Source organism: Brachyhypopomus gauderio, chromosome 12 (assembly GCF_052324685.1).
Source record: "Brachyhypopomus gauderio isolate BG-103 chromosome 12, BGAUD_0.2, whole genome shotgun sequence".
Taxonomy (NCBI): Eukaryota; Metazoa; Chordata; class Actinopteri; order Gymnotiformes; family Hypopomidae; genus Brachyhypopomus; species Brachyhypopomus gauderio.
In genome coordinates, this window is record NC_135222.1 from 6,328,769 (window position 1) to 6,341,390 (window position 12,622).

General features: G+C 42.9%; 1 protein-coding gene across 1 annotated transcript; it reads right to left on the minus strand.

Annotated features, from left to right (window-relative positions):
* Positions 1 to 9,336: 9,336 nt before the first annotated feature.
* Positions 9,337 to 11,689, minus strand: LOC143528779 (keratin, type I cytoskeletal 50 kDa-like). Its single transcript, XM_077024662.1, has 7 exons — positions 11,101 to 11,689; positions 10,818 to 10,900; positions 10,581 to 10,737; positions 10,256 to 10,417; positions 9,948 to 10,073; positions 9,644 to 9,867; positions 9,337 to 9,559 (listed from the first exon to the last, which is right to left on the minus strand). The coding sequence occupies exons 1-7, from the start codon at positions 11,611 to 11,613 to the stop codon at positions 9,454 to 9,456; spliced, it is 1,371 nt and encodes a 456-aa protein (XP_076880777.1). The 5' UTR covers positions 11,614 to 11,689; the 3' UTR covers positions 9,337 to 9,453.
* Between the last annotated feature and the right edge of the window lie 933 nt (positions 11,690 to 12,622).

Genomic DNA, 12,622 nt, shown 5'->3' on the forward strand with positions numbered 1-12,622 from the left:
GATCAGTCCTCTCACCCTGCAGCTGCATTTGAAATAAAAACTCCTAAACTGAATGGCATCAGTTCTATTCAGCTGAGGTACCCTGTATACAGGGTGTGATTTATCAGTGAGGTCCAACAGTCTCTTGCTGTAGCAGCACAGAATTCTGGTCCAATCACTGTGTGCTCCTTCACATTAATCTTTACACTTTATATGTAAAACCTTGTTTAGATCTGACCCACCTGTACTCTGAATTATTCTTAAATTCAGTATTATTATTACTTGAATTTTATCTTAATCTTATTTAAGACTGACTGTGTTATTGTCATAATCCCATTTTTTTTATTTCTTTCAATTTATTTATTTTAATTAACTCATATTCTATTCCTTTAAAATTTTGTTTTAAATTTTATTTATTATACTTTTTGGCCTTCCCAAGGTGATAGACCTCCGGTCATAATAAGCTTCTTTCTTTTCTTGTGTAAAACACAATCTCCAGTGTGTATGAACGGTGCTGTATGAACAAACCTGCCTTGACTCTGAACCCAAAGGCTCGTTTCAGGGAGGCGACTGAATAAACTGCAGTGGAGACAAGATCTAGGTTTTTATTTGTGTATTATTTGGTAATCATGACATAACCAATAAAAGTTGTATTGGTAAAGTATTGTATTGTATTGTGTTGTAATAAAACTTTCACATTTCCTATAGTTCACTAAACTCCAGTTTGCACACGATAAACTGAAGAATGTTTGTAGTTGATCAGTAGAAGGTCAAAGGTTGAGGGAGCGTCAGAATCAGGGCTGTATATTATGGCTTGCTGAGATCAGTTTTAATGCTGCTGTCAACCTCTTAGCACTGCACACACTCCAGTGGTAAAGGCGGTGAGGAACAGAAAGATCAGGCATGAGTCTTGTAAGCTCTGCCCTGGTCGGATGGGTTTATGTTTATGTATGCCTCTCTGCTTCTGACTATCAGCTACACACACCCTAATCCAACAGAGAAGAGTGGGCAGCTCAAAAGAATAGCATTCACTATTTAAAATGTGGAAAATATCCATATATGAGCTGATATGGGTAACAGTTTGTTAGCTTAACCTTTTGTCCTTACTCAAAACATATCACAGGACTGCATATCATTTTTGCGAGGTATTGATCTGTCAACCAAGAATGATACCACACTAAGGCAAATGTTCGCTACAGATAACCAGAGTCGGTTTTTACCAACATTGCACTCCTGTTTTTTTACCTGCTTAAATTCTGTAAGAAACCACCCAAAGTGTTTTCTTTATTTTATGTTTTTTTCTGTCTTCTATTGTTCTCCAGTGAGGTCTCTGAGTGGAACTGGAGTTCCAGATGTGACCCTGAAAAGGGAAAAGGGAAAAATGTCTGGCTGCTGTCCAGAAATGATCTCACGTTCTTTCTCAAGGCATCACCAAAAAAACAACCAGTACCAGGAGTACTGCTGAAAGACACACAAAAGAAGCCTTGCACCCACAGACCCCCACCCACAGGGGAGAAGAAGAGAGCACTCACATACTACACCATAAACCAGATCTCTAATACTTTACTAGAAAGAAGGCAAAAAAATTTTAGAAAACAAGGCAAAACAATGGATTCTGCATCCAGGCCTGGGATTTGTAATAATCGAAGTACCTGGCTACACCTTCCACATAAGCTGTAACAGTCACGGAGGATAAATCTGTCAAGAACAGGAATCTCACTCAACCTTAAGCTCCCACTCCTAGTGGGAATTACTTCTGCCTTTGTGCCACATTAGTGGGTAAGATTAGCTGAGACTCACCTCTGAGTCACTGTATAAACACTGCTCCACCCCATCTGTACCTTTACCCTGTGTGCAGGTGTGTTCAAGCAGTGAGAAGGGCAGAGACTCATTAGATGAACCACAGTGTGTTTATTAAACAGCGATTCTGCCCGATTTCTAAAATGATGGTTATGTCCAATGGGAAAGTTCTTACACACTATCATAGGGACAGGCCTATGCAGGCATGGATACACACATAATTGTCATGGCAGCACCTATTATAATGAAGGATTGAACCACACCCGTGAGACCTGAATTCTCCCATTTTCTGTTTAGTCTACACATTCACATGTATAACATTTAGTGCATGCTTTAATCTAGAGCAGGGGTGGCCAACCCGCGGCTCGCGAGCCGCATGCGGCTCTTTGCCTGGTTTCATGCGGCTCCCCAGCCGGTCCGCGGGCTCACCTGCACAAACGGGGCGACACACTGCTACATTTTCGTGGTGCGCGGTTAGTTTACAAGCCTAGCGAGCCGCTAATACTTTTAAAACCGGCGTAGTGGAAAACACGCATTTGACTGTCTTCACAGCTAATAATTTACACTCGCCACCCCCCCCCGCTCAACAGATTACACTCGCCCATGTACGATGTGGCTCTTTGCCGTAACACAGTAAGAAAAGTGGCTCTTGGTCTATGACGGGTTGGCCACCCCTGATCTAGAGCAACTTGCAAATGTGCATTTAGTTGTCTACTCACAGTATCTTTAGTTAGTACAAATAGGCTAGAATAGGTATAAAATAACCCCTTAACCAAGACGGCTAGAACCAAGTAAAAAAAAACTATTAAATTCAGGAGTACTCGCTGAACAAGGCAAATATAAGTGCAAATAAAATCTGCTTCAAAGTATTTTAGTTCAGATTAGGATTATTTAAGGTGCTTTTCAAACAGGGCCGAAGTGGGACACTTTTTCAGCCCGGGAGTTTCATGCCAAAATCCGGCCCAAAATTATTTTCCCCTCCCAATCGGCCCAAACTAGAGATTGACATGAGCCGGCCCATCGGGAATCCTCCCGAATCTCCCGATTAGCCACTCCGGCTCTGTTTTCAAATAAACAATTCTTCCATCAGCATTTGAAGACAGTGAGACACTATGCTGCTTGCATAGCCAGTGGAAGTTCATTCTACCGGTTGAGTGCTATAGGAGTTGTCTTTCGTAAATCATGAAAGATAGCAGGTCAAGTCGGGCATCACATAGGAGCGTACTGGTCCATTTTTGGCCTTTTAGGGAAATGTAGTTTAAAATTGATACAAATTAAGTGAAATGCGTAAGGTTGTGGGAAAACGCTACATTCTGGTTCACGGTCCTGGCATTCGTAGGAGGACGTGCCAAAAGAGAGAGCTGAAGTCGTCCAGTCAGGTGATGACAGAGAATGAACAAACACTTGGGTGGCAACCATGGAGAGAAAAGGGCAAATTCTCAGAGCGCTGAAGACTAGAAACATGCAGAACTGAAGCAAGCTGGATTAGACTGATTTAGAAAACACTTAAAAATAACTGCCTGTAAAACAAATAAGTCATTAGCATTGTGTAAACATGCAAATTGTGAATCTGTGGATTTTAAGCAACTTTTCAAATGGTAAAAAAAACTAACAGTGAACTTAAACAGGCAGGCATGCTAACAGTCTAGTGTATGACCTGCCTGCTCTACGTTAATTCATGAGCCACGCCTCATAATGCTTAAGGGGGAGGCTGAATTCACACTCCTCTGAACTGTAATATTATCTTCACTTGAAAGATACTGTTGCATTTGTGCATGTGAAGATCTGTAAAATCTCATGGTGAAGGTTATTATTTACCATTTTACATGTTCCTGTGAAAGTTTCTACTATCATTCTGTGCATTGGCTGGAACTGACATCTCTGCTGTATTGCATCAATCCGTTTCTTGCTTATTGTTTTGTTGGTCGATACCGTTGCTCATGACAACAAGATGCGTAAGATACCAGCTTTTCAGTTTCAGGCCAGTGTAAAAACCTACGTTAAAATGCAATCTGGCAAAAAGCCAAATATCATTGTGTTCCCATGCTGTCAAGTGTATGCTGATATGGCCACACCCCCTCCCCCCACCTTGTCCCAGGCTGGGTTCCTGTGGGGTGAAAAGTAAGCTCAGGTATGAGTGTGCAGGCCAGGAGATGAAGGGCACCATTGTTCAATACCTGGCAAGGCTCCCTCTCTGAGCAAGGAAGGTGTCAGACTTTCCTATTTTGCCCGTCTGTTTGGAACCTGTAGCGCGCCTCTGTAAGAAGTGTGAAAATTCTTCACATGGAAACCACACGTATGGCTTTCAAAGGAATTCATTCGTTTGCAGTGCATGGATGCGCATAAAATGATAAATAAATAACAGAAACTGAAAAACAACTGATTAAAGGTGCTAAAGGCAAGCCAGGGCTGTGCCTTGGACAGAGTGTTCAGCGTTTTGTGAGATACACCCTGTGTTCTGTCTCCTGTTTCACCTTTTTTCCACCTTGCAAGAAAACAGATAATAACCCGAGTGGGTGGCTTGATGAAGGTAATACGTAACAGGTGACAAGAAAAAACAATAACTGAACATTTCTTTTTGAATTAAGCAAATTCAACTGAGCATATTTTTAAAAAATACTTAGTCTTTAAGAGGCTGACAAACAGACTCAATATTATTTGACTTCCAAGTATTTACTTTGCATAAACTCCAGAATGCAAATATTGCTTCTGAACATCTTTTTTTGTCATGCTTGTAAATTGATACATCATCAAAGACAGTTAGAGCACACATTTATGACCAACACCCTAATTATATCTAGACAGAAACCCACAAATTTATGTCTGACAGAATTTGTCAAAATCTTTTTCACATTCCACCATATAGTCACTATACTATGCAAATTGGTGGTTAATCAGAGGCAAGTAAGGGCTAGGCCAAATGAATCGACTTGTGCTCCCATACTGTTCATTGTTGATTACATAAACCTCACCCACATTTTTCTAATTTGAGACTGAACAGAGATCAAAGGACTATTGCACAGCATCACCTAGTGGCAAAACAAAGCACACACACCCACAACACCCCAATGAGTGCACCCACCTACCTATACAAGCACAGCTTGGTTTCACATTCACTGAGCACTAGTATCCAACCAGATGTGAAGGATGCCTTATTTTTATCTGAATTACTAAATGTCTTCTGTAAAATAACGTCACTCTGAGATATGTAAGTCTAGGTGGCCTTCAGGTTTTTCAACTTGTATGCTCACCCACAGAGGGCAGTTTCCTTTGCATGGTCACCCTCAAAACTTTTCTTTTCTTTTCAGCTTGAACATTTTCTGTAACAGATTTATTGATTGCATCACACAATATTTAACTTACATTACTGTTTGTGTACACGTGTGCCATACTGTGTGTGCCATTGAATATCAATATGTATGTGGTTTTTTGTTTGCTGACATTAATTCATGGGTTTTCCTCTTTGTATTTGCTTCAGACGTGCATGCAATCAGACGGGTGTGCATTCAGATGTGTGTCTAATCAGATATGTGTGCAATCAGACATGTGTGCATTCAGATGTGTGTGCAATTGTCTGATAACAAATAGACTTCAGTATAGATAGTGTAAGCTTTAAAATGTAACGTATACTTATTCACTTCTTTGTTTCAATGGAAAAGAAGAGTAAACACTAAACAACAATGTTGAGCTGAGAGGCACTGGCAGAAGCATATTATCTCTATGTTAGAGGAGAGGTTTCCTAGGCAGCGGTCTCCAAGGCGAGGTTTCCTAGGCAGCGGTCTCCGAGGCGAGGTTTCCAAGGTAGCGGTCTCCGAGGCGAGGTTTCCAAAGCAGTGGGAAGGTATGACTAATGCATTTCCTTCCTTCCAGGTTCTGTTCAGCCCCCCTGTGGTCTGCCTGTAACTCTCCTTTCTATTAGCTAAACCAGAGGGTCATAAAACAGGGCCTCTTTTACTGAGAGGCCAACCCACAAACACACACACACACACACACACACACACACACACACACACACACACACACACACATATACAGGGTCTGCTTTCCTTGAATCACTCCAAATGGCCAGTTTGACCTCTCCACTAAATAAAAATCTGTGTATATCTGCGGTTTGTTGTTCCCACTGTCAGCACTAACCTCGCGAGAACTGACACTCGGACTACTGCAGGTTGTCATTCTCGCGAGGCTAGTGACATAATTCATTTTGGAGAGGCACTTGAATGCTTTAAAAAAATTGTATATTACAATACTAATATTAATACGGGAGGACGACGGAAAAGAGTGGTAAGATACGGTAGTTACCTGGCCAAAACGAGAGACTTGACAGGTATGGTTTGTTCTTTTAAGAATTGAATGTTTTAGGACAACGCACATCTCTATGGATCTAGTGCCCTCTACTGGTCCAAACTGGACTATAACAGAGAATACACTGACCATGTAGAACACGGAACACATTGACCATGTAGAACACAGAACACACTGACCGTGTAGAACATGGAACACATTGTCAGTGCAGAACACACGTTGAATGCAGAACATGTTGAACGTGGTAAGAGTGGAGTGATTGTAATACCTCAGCTCTAATGGTCTCTGGGCAGACAGTGTGCTGCCAGCTCTCTGTACCTTGGAACAGGCAGGGGAAATGTGCTTTCATTTGCCTTGGTCTCGCTCTCTCTCTCTCTCTCTCTCTCTCTCTCTCTCTCTCACACACACACACACACACACACACACACACACACACACACACACACACACACACACACACACACACACACACACACACACACACAGGGCCAGAGTGGGCCCCTTTTTCAGCCTGGGAGTTTCATGCCCAAATCCGGCCCAAAATTATTTTTCCCTCTCAATCGGCCCAAACTAGAGATTGACATGAGCCAGCCCTCCCGATTAGCCACTCCGGCTCGGCACACACACACACACACACACACGGGCATGCACACGTGCACCCACACAGACACTGACACATGCACAAAGACATGTCCCTACCTAAACCTCAGACAAAAGTTACTTTTACAAATATAATCCTTGATCTGGTATAAGTGGAACAATCATTTGCTATTATGCAGAAATTGCTATTGACACAAATTTTTTATTTGCTAGAATAAACAAGGAAAGGGTCTGCTTTCCTTGAATCACTCCTAATGGCCAGTTTGCCCTCTCCACTAAATAAAAATCTGTGTATATCTGCTTGCTAAACCAACCTGTTTGTTCCATACCTCTCAAGTCTTTGATTTAAAAATAAGGGAACATTTCTGCTGGTTGCTGCGAGCATTCCCACCAGCCCAACCAAGGTCCAGGTCCAGGACCCCTTATATTTTACACGAAGTCTTCAATTTTTTGGTAGGAACGCATTCTCTCTCGTTACATTCATCCATCTCTGATTTGTTTTTCGGGTTTGTTGTTCCTTCTGTCAGCACTAACCTCGCGAGAACTGACACTCGGACTACTGCAGGTTGTCATTCTCGCGAGGCTAGTAGAATAATTAAATTTGGAAAGGCATTTGCATGCTTTTAAAAATTATTATATTATAATACTAATATTAATACAGGAGGACGATGGGAAAGAGGGGTAAAACACCGCCAAAACGGGAGACTTGACAGGTATGGTTTGTTCTTTTAAGATTTGAATGTTTTAGGACAATGCACATCTCTATGGATCTAGTGCCCTCTACTGGTCCGAACTGGACTTTAACAGTGATCATGCCATAGTATGAGGTTCTTCACACACAGAACTGCTGTGCCTTGCAGAACATGGAACAAACTGACCATGCAGAACACACTGACCATGTAGACCACAGAATACACTGACCATGTAGAACACAGGACACATTGACCATGTAGAACACAAAATACACTGTCCATGTAAAACACAGAACACACTGACCATGTAGATCACAGAACACACTGACCATGTAGATCACAGAATACACTGACCATGTAGAACACAGGACACATTGACCATGTAGAACACAAAATACACTGACCATGTAGATCACAGAATACACTGACCATGTAGAACTCAGGACACATTGACCATGCAGGACACAGAACACACTGACCATGTAGAACATGGAACACACTGACAGTGCAGAACACTGTTGAAAGTGCAAAACATGAAACAGACAGAACAGTTCCACTGCCAGTGTGTCCTCCACACACGTCTCCACTCACACATCTTGGTAAGAGTGGAGTGATTGTAATACCTCAGCTCTAATGGTCTCTGGGCAGACAGTGTGCTGCCAGCTCTCTGTACCTTGGAACAGGCAGGGGAAATGTCCTTTCATTTGCTTCTCTCTCCCTCTCTCTCTCTCTCTCTCTCTCTCTCTCTCTCTCTCTCACACACACACACACACACACACACACACACACACAATTGAATGAAAATAGGTTGTGCACAATGGCGTGCCAAGATTGCACCTCACATTTTCCAAAGCTTTTTAAAATAATTTTTTAACAAGCAGTAATTAATTGTGAAGTCAATATAAGATAGAAGAGATTAAAATACATAATTACAAGCCACAGTAGAAGAACAATGAGAAAGAAGAAAGCTCATGATAGGATCCACCCTACTCCCAGCTATCAAAAGACTCAATGCTCTCAAGAATGTATATTATTTAATATTTGGTCCAACCTGTGTGATATCCAGTCAGTGTTTTAAAGTGGTTCACTAGTTTTTTCTTGCAGCTGTACATACATCATTTCCCCATTCAGATTTTCACCTTTTTCCCACATCTGCTCCTGCTGATAAAAGCTTTGATGAGCCATTCAAGCTAAACACACCTCAAACTCTTTTGTGGGCTACACCCATCCGCAAACACCTAACCATGTGCTAAGCTCTTTCCTTAATCCCTAAGCCTCTTTACAGCTCAAACATGTACGTTGACCTATAAAAATGACATAGAATTCCATACTAGCAGTCTTTTGAAGCCATAACAAATTTTTACATTTTCTGGGAAGTTTCATTATCTGCATTAATCTGAATAAAATAAACTTATAATTCATATAAATCTGAATTACTGCAGAAATAATTAACTCCATGAAATGAATTAAAATGAGCTTTAAATGCCTTTGGTTTAACTGTGGTGTTTCACACTGAACCTGGGAAAAAGGCTCCGGGGTAATGTGATACTTCAGCAAAGGAAAGATCAGGTTGGCTAGAAATCCTCCAGGACCAGAGTTGATGTGAGCACTGATTCACTCAGTCGCATTGCATCGTCACAACAATGCGTGATCAGTAGAAAATGGTCAGATATCTGCAATGCATTCACAGTTATTCAAGCCAAGGCCAAGGCATTCAATTCAAACAAATAAATACTTGCTTGACTTAATTAATGTGTCCCAGTTTTTTGGGTAGGACACTGGCTACATATTTACTAACCTGCAATAAGAAGGTGGGATATGTTATAAATAGCTATTTTAAGTGTATAATTGTGAGTATATTTAAAAGTATATTTAAAAATATATTTCTTAATGTGTCAACTATAGTCTAACAGAATGATTGTGATTTTGAATGGAGACGAGGCAAAAGAAAAAACACTCATATAAGAGACACTTTATTTTTTCATGTCAGTGCATCATGTAGCACATCTCTATCTCTCCCGTGGATGTTGGCGGTAAAAATGAAGACATTACGGAGTTGAGCGTGGACATTTTGGGTTTACTCAGTCGTAACGGAGGACACCACCTTTCCGTCCACCACCTCCTCCACAATAGTCTTCACCTTCAAAGTACTCCGGGAGCCACTGCTGCTGCCTCCACCGGAACTGAAACACATAATGGTAGCAGCTCAGTAACGGGTCCAGATTTCAGAACTGAGTTTCCCTTCTTAGCGTGACACCCGATCTCACCTGCCGCCGCCCTCCCCATCCAGGAGCCTTCTGTACTCTGCAATCTCCATCTCCAGCCTGGTCTTAATGTCTAGCAGCATCTGGTACTCGTGACCTTGCCTTTCCATGTCAGCACGGAGCTCTACGATCTGCTGCTCCAGGGATGTGGCCTGAGCCTGCAGCCCACCGAGCTTCATGGAGTAGCGTGCCTCCGTGTCAGCTAGCGTGCCCTCCAGCGATGCTTTCTGCGAGAGGAGAAGGTTCGTTTTGAGCGCAGGTGCTTTGGTGTGTCACTAGAAGGGAACCTATGCATGTCGTGACTTACCATGGTCAGTTGGGACTGCAGCTCTATCTCCAAGCCCTGCAGGGTCCGTCTGATCTCAGTGACTTCTGACTTGGACGTTTCGAGGTTCGCTGTGCTGGCCGCCACCTCCTTGTTCAGGGTCTCTGTCTGCGGAGAAGCAGTGGTTTAAGCTTAGCTTTCTGCTCAGACACTTTCTACAGCTATAATCTTTAAAAAAAAGGGACACACTCTAAGTTTAAATGTAGCCATGTGGCAACCATATGCTATCGGTGGGAAATTAAATGGGGCCGAGTGAGTTTTTGTCAGACACAGCTGATGAATGTCTGAACCTTGGCTTGGAACCAGGCATCCAGTTCCCGACGGTTCTTGGCAGCTACAGTTTCGTACTGGTCTCGAATCTCCTCCATCATTCGGTTCAGATCTTCCCCGGGTGCTGCGGCCACCTCCACGTTCACTTTTCCTGTCATCTGAGTGCGCAGAGCTCCCAGCTCCTGGAAACGTAGCACGTGTGAGAGAGTGAACATGTGCCAGCCAACATAATTTTATATTGTTCTCAGCAGCCACCTTTAGTTACTTGGTGCTTGTGTGCTTCTAACACTGGATTGCATGTTTTCTTACAACAGTGCATATTTTCATGGCTCATCCCGAGCTTACCTCCTCATGGTTTTTCTTGAGATAGATTAGCTCCTCCTTGAGGCCTTCAATCTGCATCTCCAGGTCTGATCTGCCCAGAGTGAGCTCATCCAGGAGTCGCTTCAGTCCAGCAATGTCTGCCTCCACTGACTGACGCATGGATAATTCATTCTCGTACCTGAGTAGGAACATTGAGGAGGTCACAAAGCCAGTAGGTGCCAATATGCCTTTAATACATTTTTGTTAAGGGACTCTTACTTTGTTTTGAAGTCATCTGCTGCCAGTTTAGCATTGTCAATGCTCAAATAGATGCTTCCATTGTCCTTGGTAGCCTCCTGGATCTGTAGAAGATTTAGATGAAGCAGGTATGAATTTATTCACATTACTACAAAATAAAGCTTTGTATTATGAATAAACATATTGCTTACATTATCTTACTGTAAGTCAAGTGCATGCTTTGGAGGTGCATATATTGACGTGTTGATCATGGTTAGGATTATATAATTTGCGTATGTTTTAAGGTATGTTAAGTAAATGGTACCTTGCCATGGAGCTCCTGGATGATGACCTCAAAGGCAGAATAATCTCTGGCAGTAGGGGAGGTCTTGTGATCCAGAAACTGCCTGATCTTCAGCTCCAGTTCAGCATTGGCCTTCTCTAGGGAGCGCACCTTCTCCAAGTATGATGCCAGACGATCATTGAGGTTCTTCATGGTGACTTTCTCATTGCCTGACACTTGAAAGTCCATATCTCCCCCACCAGCTCCGAAACCAAAGCCCGCACCACCCCCACCCCCACCACCTCCAAAGCTGAAACTTCCTCCTCCACCTCCACCCCCACCTCCACCTCCAAAGCCCATGCCCAAGCCTCCACCACTGCTCCCAACAGTGGAAATCTGCACCTTATAGCCTCCTGATCCTCCATGCATGCTGCCGGCACGGGGAGCGATCACCTGGCGGGAACTACCACCCGAGAAGGACATGCGGGTGCCCCCACCCAAGCTAGGGCCCCGAGCAGAGCTTCCGCTCCAGCCGACAAAACTGCGAGTCGCCATCGCTAGGCCAGAGAGTGAGGAGAGTGAGGAGAGAGAGGAGAGTGAGGAGAGTGGCTCTTTCCTAGGACAGGGAGAGAGACTACAGTACTAAGAGGGAGGGATAGGGTTTTATAGGCTGTCCCACCTAAGGGGGGAGGAGTGAGGCTGGGTCAAAATGAACATCTTTCACCTCACCTCTCCACCCAATACTTGCCCAGGGGCAGAACTGCCAGGTGCAGATGCATGCGCACAAATAAGGCTAAATGCACACTGGACTTTGTTCAGCTAAAATTCACACTGCATTTATTTGCAATTACATAAAACCTCATTTCCAGAGACCTGCAAAAGGCGAGAACCAATAAGAGATATGCATGCAACATTAGTGCGTGGATGCATCTCCATGCATGGTTGTAAAATGAGAACACATCAGTACACTCTGCTCGCAAATTAACTGTGGAATTAAATATTACAACATTATGTCCACATGCAAATGAACGTATTTTCATGCAAATTATGATGTGCACACACATACACACACACACACAACCATTTTTAGCCCATTGATTCCACCACAGAGACCAAGAGTATTATACTCTGATGTGTATTTCGACACAGTATATCAGTAAAGTGCCTGGGAGACCATTGTGTGTCCAATATTTATGGTCCCGAGACAAGTGAGAGGTGGACCCTGCCCACACCCGTAAAAGGGTAAATTAAAACCACACTGTTAAACTACCTCATTTGCCTCAAACCAAACCAGCATTCACAGAACAGAGCTCTTTTTGTCTCATGTGTTGTTCACTTTCCAGAAGTTTCCAGCAAACACTTTTGGGACACTTTCCAACACAGTACTGCAGAAACACACATGTGGTTCATTGCAGAATCTCCTCTATAATGGGTTTGTAAAGTTAAAGCTGTGACTCACTGCCACCGCTTCGGTTCACTCCGTAACAACAATGAAAACGCTCAGTTTACAAGGATGTGTTTAGAAAGCAGGCATTCACCACAAACCGTTGTAACATAATGCTCA